At 39.8% G+C, this 20,752-nt stretch overlaps 11 protein-coding genes across 11 annotated transcripts; all 11 read right to left on the reverse strand.

Moving 5' to 3' along the window:
• Window positions 1–688: 688 nt before the first annotated feature.
• On the reverse strand, window positions 689–3,106 carry LSM04_000624 (uncharacterized protein; the record flags this gene model as incomplete). The annotated part of the gene is made up of 1 exon (XM_067332315.1): window positions 689–3,106. One exon carries the CDS (start codon window positions 3,104–3,106, stop codon window positions 689–691), a length of 2,418 nt encoding a protein of 805 aa, XP_067186723.1.
• A 521-nt stretch (window positions 3,107–3,627) lies between these two features.
• LSM04_004750 (uncharacterized protein) lies at window positions 3,628–5,079 on the reverse strand (the record flags this gene model as incomplete). Its single annotated transcript, XM_067332317.1, has 1 exon — window positions 3,628–5,079. One exon carries the CDS (start codon window positions 5,077–5,079, stop codon window positions 3,628–3,630), a length of 1,452 nt encoding a protein of 483 aa, XP_067186907.1.
• A 557-nt stretch (window positions 5,080–5,636) lies between these two features.
• LSM04_002344 (uncharacterized protein) lies at window positions 5,637–6,404 on the reverse strand (the record flags this gene model as incomplete). Its single annotated transcript, XM_067332318.1, has 1 exon — window positions 5,637–6,404. One exon carries the CDS (start codon window positions 6,402–6,404, stop codon window positions 5,637–5,639), a length of 768 nt encoding a protein of 255 aa, XP_067186802.1.
• A 458-nt stretch (window positions 6,405–6,862) lies between these two features.
• Window positions 6,863–8,647, reverse strand: LSM04_002081 (uncharacterized protein; the record flags this gene model as incomplete). Its single annotated transcript, XM_067332319.1, has 1 exon — window positions 6,863–8,647. One exon carries the CDS (start codon window positions 8,645–8,647, stop codon window positions 6,863–6,865), a length of 1,785 nt encoding a protein of 594 aa, XP_067186791.1.
• A 286-nt stretch (window positions 8,648–8,933) lies between these two features.
• Window positions 8,934–9,431, reverse strand: LSM04_002683 (uncharacterized protein; the record flags this gene model as incomplete). Its single annotated transcript, XM_067332320.1, has 1 exon — window positions 8,934–9,431. One exon carries the CDS (start codon window positions 9,429–9,431, stop codon window positions 8,934–8,936), a length of 498 nt encoding a protein of 165 aa, XP_067186815.1.
• Window positions 9,432–9,893: 462 nt separating this feature from the next.
• LSM04_004640 (uncharacterized protein) lies at window positions 9,894–10,469 on the reverse strand (the record flags this gene model as incomplete). Its single annotated transcript, XM_067332321.1, has 1 exon — window positions 9,894–10,469. The coding sequence occupies one exon, from the start codon at window positions 10,467–10,469 to the stop codon at window positions 9,894–9,896; it is 576 nt and encodes a 191-aa protein (XP_067186900.1).
• Window positions 10,470–12,397: 1,928 nt separating this feature from the next.
• LSM04_000979 (Protein kinase domain) lies at window positions 12,398–14,146 on the reverse strand (the record flags this gene model as incomplete). The annotated part of the gene is made up of 1 exon (XM_067332322.1): window positions 12,398–14,146. One exon carries the CDS (start codon window positions 14,144–14,146, stop codon window positions 12,398–12,400), a length of 1,749 nt encoding a protein of 582 aa, XP_067186743.1.
• An 830-nt stretch (window positions 14,147–14,976) lies between these two features.
• LSM04_006890 (Manganese/iron superoxide dismutase) lies at window positions 14,977–15,600 on the reverse strand (the record flags this gene model as incomplete). Its single annotated transcript, XM_067332323.1, has 1 exon — window positions 14,977–15,600. One exon carries the CDS (start codon window positions 15,598–15,600, stop codon window positions 14,977–14,979), a length of 624 nt encoding a protein of 207 aa, XP_067186999.1.
• A 373-nt stretch (window positions 15,601–15,973) lies between these two features.
• Window positions 15,974–16,624, reverse strand: LSM04_004382 (Small GTPase; the record flags this gene model as incomplete). The annotated part of the gene is made up of 1 exon (XM_067332324.1): window positions 15,974–16,624. One exon carries the CDS (start codon window positions 16,622–16,624, stop codon window positions 15,974–15,976), a length of 651 nt encoding a protein of 216 aa, XP_067186887.1.
• A 764-nt stretch (window positions 16,625–17,388) lies between these two features.
• On the reverse strand, window positions 17,389–19,173 carry LSM04_000294 (Chaperonin Cpn60/TCP-1 family; the record flags this gene model as incomplete). Its single annotated transcript, XM_067332325.1, has 1 exon — window positions 17,389–19,173. The coding sequence occupies one exon, from the start codon at window positions 19,171–19,173 to the stop codon at window positions 17,389–17,391; it is 1,785 nt and encodes a 594-aa protein (XP_067186712.1).
• A 440-nt stretch (window positions 19,174–19,613) lies between these two features.
• Window positions 19,614–20,696, reverse strand: LSM04_004510 (uncharacterized protein; the record flags this gene model as incomplete). Its single annotated transcript, XM_067332326.1, has 1 exon — window positions 19,614–20,696. The coding sequence occupies one exon, from the start codon at window positions 20,694–20,696 to the stop codon at window positions 19,614–19,616; it is 1,083 nt and encodes a 360-aa protein (XP_067186896.1).
• Window positions 20,697–20,752: the final 56 nt, after the last annotated feature.

A 20,752-nucleotide genomic window follows, 5' to 3' on the forward strand; every position in this document is an offset into this window, starting at 1 on the left:
CGATTCGTTTATACTTTTTTTTCTTATTATTATACTATTTTTCCCTGTTGGTGTTTCTGCTTCGGAATTTATATGCACATACAAACAGAGAGACAGAGAGGAAGACAGTGAGAGAGATGCAAAGATGCACAAAAACTATATATATATATATATATATATATATATATATATATATATATATATATTGCCTAACATATTCCGACAGGTTTATTAATTTCTGAGCTTTTTATCATTTTTCTGTCCTTCAAGGTCAGTGGAATAGCACAATGCGTTGAAATATAAATAAAAGCAGAAGCATCCACAGAAATTATGCTCCAGATTTTAATGAGTATCACTGATGGAAGCAAAGAAATGCAAAACATCGGTAAGAAAAGCTCATACATTCTACCCATACCCACACACACACAGAGAAAGACAGGGAGAGAAACAAGGCAAACAAGTTTCTCTCAGTGTCATTTTTTCTCTTTTTTTTCTTGCAAGAAGTCTTGAATACATCACAACGCCAACGGATACAATATACATGTCAATAAAAAAACACAAAGCACAAAGAGTAAACAAAAGAAAAAAAACCCAAAGGAAAATAGGGTATCAGAGAGCAAGAAAGTATAACAATAACAAACAACAGTAATAACATACAACTTTTGATACCATATGCTATTGTATACATTTTTTTTTTCTTTTGCCTCTCCTAAACTCCATTCCCCATATTCACTCCAATGTAGTATACCTTGCCATACTCTGTCCTGCTTACATCACTTGCATCTTTTGCCGCTTGTTGATAAAGTGTCCAAACAGCCACAATCTGCTCTTTAATCAGCTGCTCTCGTTCCTCCTCCTCGAGTCTCAGTAGCTGCTGCACTGCACTCGCACTATCCTCAGCCGAATCCTTTGTACATTTAACATTCTCCTGTGCCTTAGATGGGCGCCAGATGGTGTGCACGAGATATGCCAGACAAAAGGGAATATATCGTGCGAAGGCCAATGCACGTGTCGCATTACCGGGACGTTTTCCTTCACACGCTGCCAGTTCACACTCCGCTTCGCCTAGTGCAGATAATGCGGGATTGCGCAGTGCCACAAATGGATCACGTTTAAGGGCAACACTCATAACCATATTCAACATGGGGTGTAATGGTGTTGCTACAGAATCACTCCCCAATGAACTGCTTGTTTCCGTACATCCATTGTTAGCTTTTTTGCCTGCAGCAGAATCTTTTTCATGACCCATATCATCATTACAATTCTGACTACCTGCTGATAACATCGATGTTAGTTCATTATTATTATTATTATTATTATTATTATTATTATTATTATTATTATTATTATTAAGTTGAAGAAGCATTGATTCACGTTTTCGCAGTACATGCAACGCTGATGCCTCATTCTTGATATCATTAATGTCTTCCAATTGATTTAGTAATTGATCACGTTTTTGTAATAACAGTAGAAACGCTTTTTCCATCTCGATTAGAGCACTTATATCAGATTCATGTAAGGAACTGGTTTCATATTCTTCAGGTCTCCATATTTTTTTTTTTTCCTCTTCCATAATAGCGATATCCTCCAGTTCATCAAGAACTTCCAAATGCCTCCGCAACGCCCACAAAGATAAAGATTCTTCCTTGATAACGTCATCATCATCATCATCCTTATTTGTAGCTTCATCCAACTTTTGTAGAACCTTCTCACATTTACGAAGCACTTCCAATGCCTCTGGCTCATTCTTAATCTCATCAATGTCCTCCATTTCAAGAAGTACGTCAACACGCTTTCGTAAAACTTCCAACATGGCTCTTTCCTTCTTAATATCCGCTTCATTATCATCTGCCGTACAAGAATTGGCTTCAATATGACCTTTGTCATTTTCTACTGCGGCATCCTCCCTCTTTTCTTCCTTCTCTTCTTTGACTTCCTCTTCTCTCTTTTCTTTCGTGCTCTTCTCTACAGAAGCATCAGCTTCTAAGCGGTCAAAGATAGCCTCACGTTTTTGTAGCTCCTCAATTCGCATCTTCTCCGCTGTTGCTTCAGCCTTTTCCCGATCTTCTGTCTGTCGCCTTGCTTCGTGATAATCATCAACCTCAAGGGCAATGATAGGCAACCACTCTTTTGCTTCTTCGGCTAATATGTCTTCACGGTCTTTCTCCTCTTTCTCTTCTACTTCATGAGAGAAGAGAAAATCCTTTCGCTGCGTATATCGTAAAAGCTTGGTTTCTCTCCATGCTAGTCTGCCTTCCTCTTGGTAAGAAGGCTCAGGAAACTTGTCTGGCCACGTCTCTGCATCGTTGGAAATTACTGAAGATAGCCTATAATTCTTTAACTTTTTCTTTCGTAAACTGGAGTTATTTGAGCTGTACCCTCCATTTGGTTTCTTGGGGAAAAAACGTTGTTGCTGTACACCGCTAACAAAGGCAGGAAGACGCATTCCAAAGGGTCGGTTCTTTCTAAACCATTCCATAATTGATTCTATATCTTCAGCTTCTTCTTTAATAATAAGATCACGCCCTTCTTTATACAAAGGCATTATTCGGACTGTTTTCCTCCGGATATTTTCCTGCATGCGTTTTTTAATACATTGTGCGGTAGACTCCATTTCGATTGAATAGCTCATACGTTCTCTTTCCTCCTCACGCTCACATGCATCTCGAGCAACTAGTTCCGCCAACTGAATATCATCTTCAAAAACACTGAGGTCATGTAGAAAATCCAACCACAAACGGGTCCATTCATGCTGTTCAGAAAAAAGGATATCGTCTCTCACCTCAGATTCTATTTTCATAATGACGGATTGGCGAGCCTCCTCTTCTTCGAACGTCATTTCCTCTTCTGATGACTCATCTCCTACACTGTCTATGAGCTTGGTAGCCTTTACTACTTCATTGTTCTTCTTTGCTGCCAAACGAGAGAAGCCGGTTAAAGCAGATGGATAGGTACGTTTTTGTACAACTGGCTGATATGGACTTGGTGGTTCCAACGGTTCAAATTTGATTTGAGCGGGTTGATCCCACAGCGGTAATTTCAGCGATCCGCTCTTTGACCCCGGTTGTACGGTCCTTGTTAAGGAATCCCGAGAGTTAATTGGAAGTTTTGGGAGTGAGGTAAACATTGCTGCCCCTCCTTTCATTGAAAGAAAAAAAAATCGTAAGAAACAAAAAAGAAAAGAGGGGGCAGAGAATAAAGTAAGAATACGAAGAGAATTATATATTTGTAGGACAAGGAGAGGAAACACAGTAGAAAAACGAAGAAAAAAAAGAAAATCATAAGAAACAAAGTCAAAACCGCCTCTCTCTCATTCAACAAGTAATGCATGTGATGCGCCAACAGTGGCTTTTTTTTCTCCATTAAAAGCAACCTGATGCAAGCAAAACAAAGAATGAAAAAAAAAATCAAAAGAGAGCTCCACCCTCAACTCCTTATTTCTTCCTCTTCTTTTTTTTCGTTTTTTCCCCCTTCACCTCTTTCAAACGCTCCCACCTCCAGCGAAGCAGACACACACACACACACACACACAGAGAAAGAGAGAGAATGGAAATCTGCAACAAGGTATTGTAATGAGCAGATAAACAACAGAATAGCCATCAAGATTAAAAAAGCACGTGTCGAATAATGTTTTTTTTTCTCTTTCTCTTACTTTCGGTATGTTACTAGTACACCATTTTTACCGAGTGCCGTTCGCCTAGACCATAGATTTTGCATTGTACCGTCCATCATTGCGGTTGGCTGCGACTGGGCCCAGAAGTTCGGATCATCTCCTATATTAGTTGCCCCATCCGGCCGGTGGCGTGCGCGTACACGCAACTGCGATGGCTCCTTTGCGTGATAGGCGAGAATTGCCTCCATTTCTTCACTTGGTGGAAGAGCCGGTTCTAACAGACCACGTGATTCATAAAATTCCTGTACTTGAATATCCCACTTTGTTTGAAAAAAAGTCACAGCACATGGATCCGGTGGGAGTACGCTTTCTACATTTCTAAGTGTTGCGTCTTCTAGTGTAGAACTACTATCGCGAGAGGGTGCATGTAGGTGAAAGTTACAGCGTGCAGCAAACTCGTCATCTGTATCACCATACACAGTAGAAATATCACTCACATGACCTGATTGCTTGAAAAGCATGCAAATATGTCGTGTGGTTCCGGCATCTTCGGTTGGTAATGGTGGAACGTAAGGTACAACAACATCACCTTTCTTATCAATGCCAGAAGTATTGGTTACAATTCCATTAACTACACTTGGGCGTACCCCATTTCCACTTCCTGGTAAATTTGCCACCATGTAATTAATAAAAAAACCTTTCTTTGTTCTACCGTCAACTTCTACAGGAACTCGATACGGGTAATCAGGAGATGCAATGATAAGCGTGTACCACTCCGCCTTGCTAATGTTGCCCTCTACACTTCTATCTCCTGCTTGTTTTTCAAAAAAGAATATCGAGGGAGAATGCTGCACATCTGTTAATTCAATATAATTTCCACAGTGTGCGGTCATCCAAAAGTTGCGGTGATTTAACTCTTTAACCGGTGGTGGTGGAGGTAATGGCTCGCCTGTTTCTTCACATCTACGTGCTCGTGTGGCATATGTTCCAGGAAAAACAACAGACAAATTCACATCCTGAGAAACATGTGGAAGATAATGTGGCAAGATTTCATGCTTACGAAGATACTTAAGAGAGCGTTCACGATGTTTTGGCCACGACCCTGCATCCATATTTGGTACCAAGAATCGATGATCCTCATCTGGTAACGGAGGGTATGATGTGCGATCAAAGTCCGCTGCATTCCAATAGATAAAAAAGTCCGGCGGTGGAGTGAGATTGAAGAGATGTGGGGTATCCAATTCATTCTCATACACTGGGTATTGAAACATGCCATCACTCAGCACCGTCTTCTCATATGGGTACTGAAAATCATGAAGTGCCTGCGGTCGTGGAAGTTTTTCAATTTGGCGTGCCTTTCTATCCGCCTCACGTTGCTCTCGTGTACGTGCGTCTTTAGTACTCACGCGTGTTTTCCAACCGGGGAGATGATATGGGCGTGAGTGTGCGGTGAGAAGGGGATACACACCGTATCCAACCCGCCGCATCTATCGCTGCCACACAATGAAGAACAAAGAGTGGAGAAATGAGAGAACCTTTGAACCAGCTTCCCTATAGGAGAATATATATATATATATATATATATATATATATATATATATATATATGAGAGAGAAAGAGAGGGAGAGAAGCAAGAATACATGGAGAAGAAAGTAGTGAAGGAAAGAGGAATCCTTTTACAAGATATAACAGTCATCAAATAGAAGAAAAACATCACAAGAATGTTAAACCGTATGTAACCACTTGGGAAGTAGAATAGAAAATCAAATTTCAAAACAAAAAAAAAGGCACATCATCACAAAACACGTGTTCACTGTACTTTTCTAGTGACATAGGTTCGTCACAAAAGCTATACGTAGTTCAACTGCCTCCCTCCAAAGAAAAAAAAACTTATATGCACGGAGAAAGAGAAATGTATATATATATATATATATATATATTATATTTATAAATGTTATACATTTATATATATAGTAAAAATTCAAGGACATGCACCCATAATACCATATATCACATGAAAGAAGGGGAAAAAGGAATAACGCACTTATTCTAGCATAGGAGTTGCCTTTTCCTCTTTACATAACCCCAGAAAATTTTTTTTGTATTGTTTCCCTTTCCACTGCCTCTGTTTTGGTACACTAATTGATAGACATTCACTTGTGATTTTATGAACCTCAGTTGATGTACCTGGTGGGTCACAAGATCTTCTCTTTTGTTCAAATGCGAGACGCAAAAGAATCGGATCTGGGGATTTCTCCTCCCTATATTTTTGCAGGAATTCTCTGTGTGCACTGCTTTGCACCTCAGAGTACACATGATCCTCTAATGCCATGATATGCTCCTCCTGAACAGTTCCAAAAAGTTGTAATGCATCATCCTCAAACATTTTCAGTCGTGTGTAGTCATCTGCAACTCCCTTTTCAAGAAAACTATTCCCTTTAAGCCATGTGTGATTTGCCAATACGCGTGAAAGACTCCTAATAAACTCCAGATAGGCCTCATCCTCAGGATCGCCATAATACTCTCTCATGGCATTATCATAGTCTAAAAAACTCATCTGTGTGTGGGGATCACGTGTGTCCTCTAATGTGATGCCATGCATTGCGGCAAACTCTTGTTTTGTGACGTCGTGGGCAATTGCGGCACTCCGCCAGCGGCGATTTTCAGCCTGGTGGAGTTCCACTTGATGCACGGGAAGAGGCCGCATCTCCTCTGCGTTGAGAAAGTCAAAGGAGAGATCGAGTGGTGGGTTTTTGCGGCGGGTTTGGCCTACTCCACCACTAGTGGACGGCTTGGAGATATAGTCATTCATGGAATAGGACACACTACTATGTATATATATATATATATGCAGTGAAAGGGGGGAGAACAAAAACAAGAAATCATTGGAAAAGAAAAGCAAAATAAAAATAACCATTATGAAAAGGATTTTTTATTGTTGTTGTTCGTGGGTAAACTCTTTCTTTATTTTTTCACTTCTCATGGAAGGAAAAACACGAGCTTAAAAGCAACCATTCCATAATTATATTCGTAATGTTTCTTTAACTTTGGGATTAGAGAAATTTCGTTCACCTTTTTTTTCTCTTGTTAATCCTTCTTTTATTTTCCCATTTTAATGTTTGGGTTACATTGATCAATAAGAACCATAGAGAATGTTGGGCATACACAAAAGCTTGCGAAAATAAATACGCATAAACGTACATAGAATCATCCTTGCATTGTTTATATGCGTATCTCTTTCTCTCATTATATTTTTTTTCTTTTGTTCGCTCAAAATAACTCATCAAGAACCGTATCCCTCTTATTTTTCTGTGTTTGCAGAAAGGCCAGTAGATCATTCCGCCTATTCGCAAACCTCAACATTGATAAGTACTCCGCAGAGACATCCTCTATTGTTTTTTTCTCTGATCCAAATACTGGAGATGATGACGCATACACAACAGGCAAGAACCAGTCAACCGAGTTACCATTTCCTTTAATAGCACTCGAAATCAATTCCGGTGGTGTGACCAGTGAGGCTTTCATCACACAACCCGGTTTTGGCCAGTATTGCTGCACATCCCAGTAGCTCTTTAATCGTTCCTCCAGTGAAACAACACGAACTCCACAGGGAGTTGGTTGCTGCAGAATAGCACTCATCTCAGCATGTCCACCGTGAAGAAGGGAATGCAACGATTTTCTAGAATCGAGTGAAAGGTTATAATGTTTTTCATGTGTTGCAATGCTAAAGAGTGCCATAACGACACGACGTCGAATTATTTCATCATATATATCAAGCGCACTATGTTCTGCAAACAAGTTCATCATCATGGGGACAAGTTGTCCAGCAACATAGGACTCATCTTGTAGATCATTTTCAACATGATAATACACAATAGGGTTACCACTCCAATAAGCACATTTCTGCAAAAAGTATGAGATCTCATCAAGGAAAAGATACGCTACCCGACGCTGTTCCACCATGACACAATCATTTACAGTAATCACCATATGAGGAATATTAGGAGGTGAAATAAGTGGACGACCTCCACTCTCTAATACGGCTACGTGAATAATTGGTAAAAGTGTTTCATCCTTTGGAAGTGCCTCATCTGGCGTGTTAAAAATATCAAGTGCTGCCACCTTACCTGATGAAGAAGATTCATCATCATGCATAAACCAATCATAGCTTTCTTTTGGTCCATACAAAAATAATTTTACAGGCACACTTTCCGGTATTTCATTAATGCAGTACAACTCTCGATCAATAGCTTCATAATACACCCTTTGTTGTTGCTGGGACGTCATAGACTCTAGCGAAGATGGCATTACTATGTGATCTGATGGTAACAGTGGCAATCCTGTTTGCTCCACAAACTCACCCGAGTCATCAAGATGCCACCAAGTTACTGCGCCACGCTGTGAAACACGTGTGGCGTTATCACAAATAGCACCATCCTCGAGAAAAGATGGCCACAACAAATTCTCAGCAAGTGTTGGAATAGGGGGACATATGCTAGTGTCTTGACGATGAAATAACTGTAGGTTTAATATGTTTGGTGCGGCCACCTCATCTATCTTCTCTTCATGTGTAGATGTTGCCGCCTCTTGCGTTGACTCCTCATTCTCTTCCTTTACAGTTGCTGTCTTTTCATCATGCACAAAGACTTCGTTAAATGAAGAAATAAGTTGATGGTATGCAGGAGATTCCATATGCGTACCTGGACCAGCCCATCCTGCTTTAAATGCAATCTTTGGCTTTGGAAAAGAGTTCCAGCGTGGATCTGTCACAAACTTCAAGCCGTCCTTACCACATATCTCATACACAGGAGCACTTCTCCAAATACCAAGACGACAAGGTATACCATTATCAAGAAACTTCAGTATTTCTGTCTCTTTTTCATCTGAGCTAGAGTTCTCATGTATCTTTGGAACAATAACACAACGCCACTTCTTTGACACTCCAGAGAGTGGGCATTGTGGGGGTAATGGCACGCGGGAGAGCACATCACGTAGTGGGTACACACGAAGTCCATGGTACCGTTCACCATGGCCATCTGCACTGCCTACCGTCATTAACTACAAACTCTAGCTATGTGTAGAGGTGGTTAAGGTTGAGTATTCTCTTCTTGATAAGGTACTTTGTATACGAAACAAAACGAATGTAGAAAAAGTAAAAATAAATAAATAAAGGACAACCAATGACAAGGTAATCAACACAATCTAGTTCTTTTTTTTTTTTCTTTTTCTTTTTGCTTTCTCTCTTTTTCTCTTGAAGCTGTGGTGCATAGACAAATGTAATTTTTTAACAATATTTATTTTTCTTTATTACACGAGGAATAAGGGATAAAGTTGGAAAGAATCAATACAATGATCGTGTCACTACCTTCGGCTGTCTGTTTCTCACTACTCGCCCATTACCCGATGGTACATTGCGCGTTCCCACCGTCTTCCCACCCCGCTTTCCAAGACGACTACCTCCACCATGCCGCAACCATTGTTTTTGTTGCTGTTGTTGCTTTAACTCCTGTTTTTTCTTATCCTCTCCCCGTTGTCGTTGTGTCTGTTTAACCTCCTTCTGCGTTGCCGCTGTTTCTGCTGCTTCCTCTTCCTTCTTTTTTTCTTCCTCTGCCTTACGTTGTGCTGCCCGTTCTGCCTTGCGCCGAATGGCGTAGGACTGCATGATGGCCATCATGTGATGGTCCTCCTCCCGCACACATCGTTGGGCGACGAGTCGTGCGATGCGCCGCTGCTGGCGTTGGGCCCGATTTGTTTTGCTAATTTTCTCCTGCCGCTCCCGCCGGCGCTGCGAGCGGGTCTTCATCGGGTCGCCGCCCCTCGCCAGCCGATTGCCCCGCATGAGGAGGAATCGTGATGAGAAGTGAGTGAAAGAGAGAGAAAGTGAGATGCTTCTACCTGCCTTATTAAGAGGAAAGAAGAGAGAAGTGATGGGTGGAAATGAGAAAAATAACGAAGAAGAGGAAGGAGATAAAAGGAAATGGGGGAAAGATGCAGAAAAGGAATGGAGAGCAAAGAGGATTAATGATAGGAGAACCAAAATGGTAGTAAATGTGAGATACCTGGAGGGTGCAAACGTGGTGTACCACAGGGTCTGAGAGTAGCAAATAAGAGATATGCTCCATATATATTCCCTCCTTCCTCTCGAAAAGAGTAGTTTTTGATGATGAAATCTCATAAATATGGATAAAACATATGTATATGTATATTAATACCCTCTCTGCTCTGGGCATTTTTTCCGATTCTCTTGCTCTTTGTCTCTCTCACCCTATTGTCTTCTACTATCAAACGTACACGTCTCTAATCATTCCCGTGGTCTCTTGTTATGATTGTTCACCTTCGCGTTACTCCTCCGCCTCTCATTACGACCAACAATGTACCCAGACTCATATCCCGCACGATAAAAGGCTGAAACCAGGCGTTGAATATCCACTGGTAGATTGCTAATTCCATCCTGCATCAGTGAAACTGGCTCCAGTGGGGCAACTACAGTACCTGTATGACGCGGAAACCCCTTCATTGTTTCTTTGGGACCACAAAACAAAGATGATGAACCAGACACGGAGGATAATTTGCTCTCCTCTACGCTTGTTTCCGAGGTGATTAAACTATCATTATTGTTATCATTATTATTATTATTATTATTATTATTATTATTATTATTATTATTATTATTATTATCTGATAATTCTGTATTGAGTGCATTTATCTTTGATACCATACTCTTTTCCTCTTGTTTCTGTTGTTGTTGCTCCAGCTGCGCATTCCACAGGCGAATAAGTTCCCCATCATCCCAGAGACTCTCATCATCGCGTCCACGCTGGAAAACAGCAGCCGAGGAGTCCGATACGCCAGATGTTTTCGCACTACCCCGCTCCATATATAATGATGGGATACGTTTTTTATATTTTGTGTTTTTCTGCTTTTTTATTTTTTTTCTTTTTATGCTCTGTCGTTTCCCTTTACTCCCTTCTTGCTGTGAAGAACAATCCAGTAATATAGGGAAAGAAGTACAAACATAGCAACAATAATAATAGTGGTAGTAACATGGTTAATATTGACTAATTTACCAGTTCACATTCTTAATGTAAATGTAAACTAACGGAGGAAGAAGACATCAACACAGAGAGAGAGAGAGAGAAATGAATATAAAGAAAGAGTCACATTTACGACATGCAATCATTCAACCTAAAACACAGTTTACTCTTCCAAGAAAATGAAACTCCCAACCATCCATCTCCCCATTCGTCAACAAGTTACATAACAAAGAAACAAACGAAAAGAAGAAAATAAGCATCTTTTTTTTTCTTTCTCCCTCCTCTCTCTAATTACTGTTAGATTCCATTTGTTTTTTTTCTTTTCTTTTGAACTTTTCTTATTAAGTTTGAACCGTGTGTACTTTGAAGATATCACCCCCTCGGATGCGTGTCTTAAAGGGAAAAAAGAGCTCAGCTGTTTATTCTCCGTAAACAAATACTCCCCAAAAAACAATTCAATGTATAAAGAAATTAAGAAACGCAAATCGAAAAAAACATAACTTAGGTTTGAACATAGATAAATATATAGGTATTATCTTTATATAGTGTATTTGTATTTTTTTTGTCAAACCGTCAGCTTCGACTGATTGATAGATACGAATGTATCCATATGATACAAATGCAAAAATATATTTTCTCTTTACCTTTTTGCTCGTTTCCTTCTGCCCCCTACGAGTTCTTCACTTTCAGTTTACCTGATTTACATCAAGAAGAAATGTTAAAAAACACAAGAAAACACTTATTTGCATTATATATATATATATATATATATATATATATATATATATATATAAAGAAAGAGAGAGAGAGACCTACATGCGACAATGTCTAGGGGGTGAACCGATTAAAAAAAAAACAAAAAGAAGCAACAAGAAGGGAGAGGCACTGGATTTTCTTTTAAAATTGGGAAAACAGGACTCCAAATAAACAGCAATCCCAAAAGCAATAAAAAAAAATCAAGATTGGGGTAATAACAAAAATCAACGCAAAAAAGATAAACTATAAGCCTAGAAATTGTATCTGATTAAAATATAGAGAGATCTGCCGTACCGTGAAGAACCACTGCTGTTTTTTTTTTTTTGTTTCTCCACATATTATCTTCCTTTTTTTTAATTTCTGGCTATATTATCTCTCTTTCTTTCTCTCTCTCTCTCTCTGGAAACCCCCCAACACTCTGTGAATAAATCCCCAGAAGTCTCTACCAAACACGTAGTCAGAGAGATGTATGCAGAAGAAGATATTTATGCACAAATAGCTAATTGTGAATGAACCAGAATGAGTTCTCACAGAAGTTATTCATATAGTAATATCGTATAACAAACATACAATATCTGAAATACGTATTTGCAGAAAACCTAATAAAAAAACAAAAACAACATTCAAAAAGAAAAGAAAATCTTCATTGTTTTTCACCTTTTTATTATTCTTTTTTCTCGTTTCCACTTCCCTGGAGTGAAATATTTGCACAAGAAAAAAAAACCGGGAGAGTGACAAACCATTGTAAATCCCCATAAGAGCGTCAAACTGAGAGAAGCGTCGTACACAACAGTTCGTACGAAAAGAGAAAAGTTAATGACAAGCACGAAGAACGCAAAGAGAAAAAAGAAAAAAAACACCAATATTTCCAACTTTCATTTTCTCAAAGAATTACAACAACTAGAAACATTCAAAAATGAGACAAATGAAAAAAAAAACAAATGGAAGAGTAAAATGTGAAGCGTAATATGTAAAGTGTAAAGAACAAAGACCAAGAGAAGATTCTTTTAGAAGCTTAATCCATCTTCAGTGCCACGATCAATGCGGAAAGCCATCGATCACGTTCTTGTTCTGTTCTTGTGGCAAACATGACAGACTGTGAGTTTTGTGTTGAAATACCAAAGAAGTGCTGCAGCACTATTGGCTCTGCACCTGAACCACCATCCACCTTAACCGGATGATCATGCAATACCGGTACGACCGAGTTAATAGTTTCTAGTGGAACTTTTTTACTCCTCTCGCCAGTTCCCGCTGCTGTTCTTCCCTTTGCAAGGGTCATGGTTAAAAATCCATCGCCGAGGATAAGATAGCGTTCCTTCCACTGACCCACGCCGGACTCCTTGTACACCACACTCTCCATGCGTGGGGCTACACTGGTGGAAATCTCCCGTTCCGTCTCTAAATTAATAACCTCTTCACCTTCCACGATGCCTTTTAACACCAATGCCTTTTCCTCCTTTGAAAGGAAGTACCTGGGCGGGGAATCCACGAATTCAGCGGGAGAGGCTTTATACTTCTCCTCCTCTGCATCATCCACGGCAATCATGTGTTCTACACGTTTTCGAAATAAGCATAAATAGTGCTGCATCAACGGTGTTTTAAGTAGCTGTGAGGCACTTGGCCGCTTTTCTGGATCCTGCTGCAAGACAAGTTCCAAGAACTCTCGCATCTCTTTAGATACATAACATACAGGTTCTCTCCCATCACTTTTCTCCCCTCCCTTTTGATTACCGGCTAATCGGTCCTTCTCATCAGGATAAGTGGGTGGAAGCCACATTTTACCAGAGAGTACAACTTCTTTCATCTGTGGTAAAGAATCTGCTTCAAAGGGGCGTCGTTTTCCCAATAATTCACATAGAACAATACCAGAGGCCCAAATATCTGCTTTTTTACCGTATCGTTGCCCCTTCCACATTTCAGGAGATAAATAATAACTTGTACCCAAGAAAGTGCACGCAATAGGGTTAGAAACAGTACTATCATACTGCTGTGAAAAACCAAAGTCACCAAGTTTTAAAAAACCACGACTAGTCAAAAATATATTTGCTGTTTTAATATCACGGTGTATCATGCGACGACGATGAATGTGATCAAGCCCAAGAAGAAGTTGAACATAATATAGTCCTGCATCTTTTTCAGAAAGAAAGTTATCGTTATTCTGTCGGTACAAATTGCGGCACAAATCACCTTGATCTGCGAATTCGGTGATAATTACAATAGTTTCATCCTCATCATCTATAAAAAAATGCTCATAATACTGAATTATTGCAAAGTGATGATTACAAGCAAGACACATAATTTCTGTTTGGGCATAACGTCTATCATTGGGCGACATGGCCGTTAAATCCATTACTTTAGCCACAAAAAGACGTGGTTCATCATCCCCAACACGACGCTTCTCTCTAAGGGGTTCTTCCTTTTCCCCTGTTCTTTCTCGTCGTTTTGGTAATGGATAAGCTGGATTACGTTCAACAATATAGGCTTCACCAAATGCTCCTTTCCCAATAGTATTTTTCTTTCGGTACCGTGCTGTGGCACTGTCTTCTGGTCCGATAACATCTTCTAGTGCCACAGATTCCGAGTGGTTGGCGTATTTCTGTCCTTCAGCATCACTGATTGGAATAGGACGCTGGTCATCACTGCCATTACCGTTGACGTGGATAGTTGACTCGGATCTCAGCTGTCCACACAATTCTGGAGATTTATCTAAACGTACTGTTCCTCTTTGGATGCCACTCTTCTCCTTCGTGACGCCATTCCCCATGTTGACACAAAATGAGAAGAAAATTGTATCGGTTTTCACTTAATTCGTAATGTAGAACGTCTTTCTTTCCAGCTTTGGTTTTCTCTGTTTTACTTTAAATATCACGTTGTTTTTTTTTTTCCCCTTCTGCTCCTTTCTTTTTCTTATTCTCTCTTTCTCTGTTAGGTTTGTATTTCTGCTTCAATAAATGATTTCACTCCACAGGTCTTATCCAGTCCCCTAATGGGTTTGACCCTTCAAATGTCCACGTTGTGAGTTATGGGACAGACCAAAAATGATCCGTGGGTAGATTTTATGCCCCAACGAGAGAAAACAATATAACAAAGAAAAAAAGAAGAACCAATCCATAATAATAATAATAATATCAACAAAGGAATAAAAGCAGAATAGTTGATATAACACTCTTCGCTCTCTGATGATCACACATTAAATAGCAGACTAAATATAAGAACAATCACACACTCACAAATTCCACAAACGCAATATGAGCGACAAACAAAAGAGAAAAAAAACACAGTAAGTTCCCTAAGAAAAATAGGATAAACAGTCTCTCTTAATCCACACTTTAAGGTGAGAAAACTTACTGTTTCTCATTTCATATTCGCATCCCAAAGTCCTATAGGAAAACAAAGGAGAAAAAACAAACGATACCAACACATTAGATAGTCGGACAACAAAAACAACAACGAAAAAAAAAGAGAAAAAATGATTACCCAAACATACCCTATGCATAATCGTTTTTTCCTTTTTCTTTTTTTTACTTCTGTCCGTATTCACACACACACACACACACAAATACAGACTGCATTTGAGAATATAATTCAGCAATATCACAAATCGCTACGCATGTGCGGTGTCTCCGTCTTCCGCAGAAGCTTCCCCGCATGTTTCCAGTTAACCACATTCCAGAACGTCTGCACATACGCGGCGCGGTCATTCTTATAGTCAATGTAGTACGCATGTTCCCAGACATCGCAGGCGAGAAGTGGCTTCAAGTTAGACTCCGTCAGTGGGCAGCCCGCATCGTGTGTTTGGTACACCTTCAATTTACCCGATGCGGTGTCTTTCACCAGCCACGCCCAGCCGGAGCCAAAGTGGCCCACCGCGGCGTTTGTGAACTCCTCCTTAAACTTTGCAAAACTGCCAAAGGAGGCGTTGATCTCCTCTGCGAGTTTTCCCTTTGGCTCACCGCCGCCGCTGGGGCACATGCTTTGCCAGTAGAATGTGTGATTGAAGATCTGTGCGGCGAGGTTAAATACGGGGCCTTTCTCTGTCTTGATGATCTCTTCGACTGTTTTGCGCCGCAGTGCGGCGTTTGTCTGGGCGGCGGCGTTGAGTTTTGTCACATATCCCTGGTGGTGTTTGTCGTAGTGGAACGTTACCTGTTCCTTTGAGATGCCCTTGCTGGCAAGCCCATCGTATCCCCATGGAAGTGGCGGAATGCTGAACGTCATTTGTTCTTTTTTATTACTTTATTTCTTGTGTGGTAGATGTGTTTTCCTCCCTCCCAAAAAGGCAAAAAAAAACAGGGATGCCGTTTAGACGCTTGTAATTTCACTAAGTAGTTGTATAAAAATAGAAACAGTAAAAAAAGAAAACAGATTAGGTCTCTCCATTAATTTTCATTTATTTATGAATATACATTATATACACACACACATAAATATACATATAAAGAAAACCTATGTTGTTATATGCTTTACCTAAAAATAAAAAAGAATTTCAATAGAAAAAACCTCTTTCACAGTAAAAACAATAGAAGAGATAGAAAAGGCAGAAGCCTCCATATCACCATCCTTACAACCCTTTTCAATTAGCAGAAACGCTCTATGGAGCTGCCGTCGCTGCTTCTTCCTTCTTTCCTACTTCCTTCTCTTCCCCCTCCTTGATAAATCCAAGTACGTGTGTCATAAAATCGTCATTCTTTGGATTCCTTTTGTAGTTTACCGCTTCTGTTATGGCAGCTTCAAAAAGCTGCACAACATTTGTCCCGTCAGCGGCAGAAACGTAGTGCAGCGAAAGATTATGTTTATCTACGAATGCAAAGGCCTTTGACATCACAGACGGGTCTGTATCTATCTTATTAGCGGCCACAATACACGGGATGTGCTCGCGGTAGTTACGCAATTCACCAAGCCACTTTTCCAGATTCTTATATGTGGCCTTGCGTGTGATATCAAACACCAAAATACACGCATGAGCCCCATGGTAGTAGGCGGGGTGCATTGTGGAAAACCTTTCTTGTCCTGCCGTATCCCAGATATCAATATCCACCGCCTCATCATTCTCGTCAATGAAGTCATAGTGAAATAGTGTCAGGGCATATGTTGACATTTGCACAGGAACATAACGCTGCATTAAGAACCGTTCCACCAACTTTGACTTTCCTACCGCACTGTCACCAAGGAGAATGAGTTTTATAGGATTGCGGGACTCATCCGGCTTGTTATCCACTATCTTTTTTATTTTCATTGACATATATATATATATATATATATATATATATATATATTATACAAATGTAAATGAATATATATTTGTACACAACACTCTCCCGTCCGAATTGTGGTTGTTGTTTTTCTTTTGTCCCTTTTTTTTTGTATGTGTTGATTACTGTGATGTGGTTTGCAATGCTACACAAACAAATTTCTTATTGCTTTCGTTATAATGATTCTCCTCTACCAGCCGATAAAATATATCCAGCCAGTATAAACACACTCTAAAAACACGGACAAAAAAGAAAGAAAGAAGAAAAAGAAGAAACACATGATACGATTCAAGAAGAAAACAGAACAATGCAAACTTTGGGTGGATAAACGTCCCCTCTTTATCATGTTTAGATTAATAGCAATAGTACCATCACACAATGTTATTATTTTTTCCTTCCCATTATAGTCAGGAAGAAAAAAAATATCAATATCTGAGGCAATATATATATAGATATGCGACGATAAATAAGGAATACAAAAAAATAAAAAGAATAGACAGTAGTTTTTCCAGTCCTCATAAGAATTCCCATTCGTAACCAAGTGATGTTTCATCATATTACTCTCCTTTTCAACAGAGCGTAAATGTTTCACCTGAAATAATAATAATAATAATAATAATAATAATAATAATAATAATAATAATAATAATAATAATAATAATAATAATAATAATAATAATAATAATAATAATAAATAAATAAATAAATAAATAAATAAATAAATAAATAACAATTGTTTGATAAATTTAAGCTTCTATATTCCTTTCATCGGGAACTTCATCGGTGGAGAAAGTGCTGGAAGTGGTGCCTGTGACTCATTCACACGTTTCCGCATTGTATTTAGTCCCTCACGCTTCTCCTTATCTTCCATACCTCTATCCTCTACACGTGTTTCCTTTGCGAGCATATCCTTCTCTACTACTGCGGCTTCTGTTGTGATCATCATACCCGCCACAGAACAGGCATTCACTATCGCAGACTTTACAACTTTCATGGGGTCCACAATACCCGCTGTAAACATATTCACATACTCGCCTGTTTGGGCATTGTATCCAAACGTTGGATCATTCTTTTTCATGATTTTGCCCACCACAACACTTCCCTCTACACCAGCGTTACTAGCGATACAACGAGATGGTAGGCGTATGGCTTTTTTAACAATATTTACACCTGTACGAATGTCTGGTGGTAAACTACGGTCTTTTGCAATACTGTCCAGTCGTACAGACGCGATAAGTAGTGCTGTTCCACCACCGGCGAGAATACCCTCCGCCACAGCAGCACGTGTGGCATTCAGTGCATCTACAATACGGTCTTTCTTTTCATTTATTTCAACTTCAGATGCGCCGCCAACCTTAATAACGGCAACACCACCCGATAGTTTTGCCAGACGTTCTACAAGTCGTTCACGATTATATTCATGATCCTCTGCAGCAATCATATCTCGTATCATCTGTACACGTTCTTCTACCGCAATAGCACTTCCACCTCCCTCCATGAGAATACACTCATCACGAGATATCGTTGCCTTCTTGCAGGAACCGAGAAACCGATCAGAGAAGTCATTGTGATCAAGATTAAGTCCAAGATCTTCAGAAATCATTTGAGCTCCAGTAAAGACAGCTATATCTTGTAACTGGTTAATTCGCATATCACCAAAACCAGGTGCCTTTACTGAACATCCTCCAATCCGTCCTTGCATCTTATTATATAAAAAGGTATGCATGGCTTCTCCTTCTAAATCTTCTGATATAACCAGCAGAGGACGTTTCTGTTGAATAGCATAGTTAAGAGCAGGAAGTATGTGTGTCACACTTGATAATTTACGGTTAGCCACAAAAACTAGTGCATTCTCCAATTCACACTTCTGTGATTTTGTATTGGTTACAAAGTATGGTGACGTAAATCCCCTTTCAAACGACATTCCCTCAACGAGTTCAAGCTCTGTGTTAAGTGAACGACCTTCCTGTGTTGTAATAACCCCATCCTTTCCCACCTGCTGCATAGCATCCCCAATAAGAGCCCCAATCTCCTCATCCATATTGGCTGAAATCATCGCCACTTGTGTAATCTCCGATTTAGAAGTTACCGGTTTTGCCTGTTCCGCCAATGAGGCGAGCACCTCACGACAGGCGAGATCAATTCCCCGCTTTAAATCCATTGGATTTGTTCCCGTCGCCACACTGCGAAATCCCTCACGGAAAATAGCGCCCGATAAAATAGTCGCCGTTGTCGTTCCATCACCCGCACTGTCATTTGTGAGCCCTGCCACCTGCCGCACGAGATTGGCACCCAAGTTCTCAAAACTATTTTCAAATTCAATGTGTTTAGCCACCGTTACACCGTCTTTTGTGATCTTTGGTCCGGCGTACGGCATCTCCAGCACCACGTTGCGTCCCTTCGGGCCTAATGTGACACCGACGGCCTTTACGAGATTCTCCACGCCGAGAAGTAACGCCTTGCGGGCCTCCATGCCGTAGCGGATATCTTTCGGTGTGGAGCCGTACTGCATACACCGTGCGAGTGTGTACTGCAGCATGGCAATAATGGGAAGTGATGAATTATGTTTTTTATATTTCTCTTTCTCTTTGTGTATTTGTGTGTTTTCTAGACGTTATTGAGATGGGATAATGTATGTGTTGAATCAAATAGTGAAACTGTGGGAGATAAAAAAAAAGGTATGGATCATTTAAAGGAGAGAATGAAAAAATAAAGGATGCAATATATTTTTTTTTCAATACATACAAGAAATAAAATGAAAATAAATGATATCAGTAGATAGATAATGATAAAAAGTTGAAGATGGTAATAATTTATGTTGTATTTCCTGACGCCAGGTCAATACCATAGATCATTTACTATTACTGGATGTCCCATTCAAAAATGAACACGTAATAAAATACAATCAATAATCAATGAAAAAAATAAATAAATATACTTGCAGAGTGGTACACATTCAGTCGATATAAAAAAAATAAATTACCTATAAAATGCCGAAAGCATGACGGGATTAGAGGCTCGTGAGGCACCAAATGTAAAAAAAAACTTTCCATGTGGTGGTTCTAACTCAATTCTCCAACGCCCTTGGCTTCTGTGCTCTACTTTTACACCATTACTACAAGTATTATTATCAGCAACAGTGGAATTTGTATTCCTACTAGGTGTAGTAATACCATCTACAGCATGCGATGAATGAAAATAATTATCCGATGAGTCAAATGTCCTACATGAGATGTCAGACACATCACAACTTATTTGGATACATTGTACTGCCATACGAAGACGCAAACCAATGGCGTAACACCTAAGAGAAGGATTTTTAGCCGCCATCACAGACCATGCATTACTTTCGTAGAGTGTCTCCACTTTCTCTGATAAAAGAGAAAGAGCATAGTGCGATTGACGTTCAGTTAACACCGCATCACAGAGAACATGCTTAGGATTCACCGTGAGGAAATGAGAACGATATGGTTCATGAGTAAGACTTAAACAAAATCGGTTTACACTACGTGATTCACGAACATCAGCATAGGATGCAAGCACTGGATATCCTGATGAAAACCCACCTCCTGTTAGCGTGTAACCATCAACCGTAGGACATATCAGGGAAACAACCTCAGGACCATTCCCTCGTAAATATTTTTTTTCTTTTCCCAACTCCTCAAGCTCCTCTTCATTATGTTTCCCCTTCATTTGTTGTGGTGACACATCTTGACGTAAAAGTTTATGTATTTCTGTACGTCGGGTAAGTATATCTAGTTCTTCCTCTGTCATCCCATCTGCAAGGGAAACCGTAGAGACGACAACATCATATAAATCATCAGGATCTACCAATGTGACGACTTGTAATAAAACAGCTGCGTTGTGGTCTATTGGATCATGCTGCACTACCCACGCATTTCGCTCCACATCGTAAAAGGAACTTAATATCCCGGTAGCCCCATATGCACGTAGACCAGCAGAGAGTACCTTATGTCCCTCAGGAATAGGCAAATCAAACACACGTGCGGTACTTTTCCTTGTTAGGGTGTGATAAAAACGACCTCCAAGTGGTGTAGACATTATCACAACATTCACGGCTCCTTTTTTGTTTTCTCGTTATGAACTTGTCAGTCGTA

Source organism: Trypanosoma melophagium (genome assembly GCF_022059095.1).
Source record: "Trypanosoma melophagium isolate St. Kilda chromosome Unknown ctg6segment0, whole genome shotgun sequence".
In the NCBI taxonomy this organism is placed as follows: Eukaryota; Euglenozoa; class Kinetoplastea; order Trypanosomatida; family Trypanosomatidae; genus Trypanosoma; species Trypanosoma melophagium.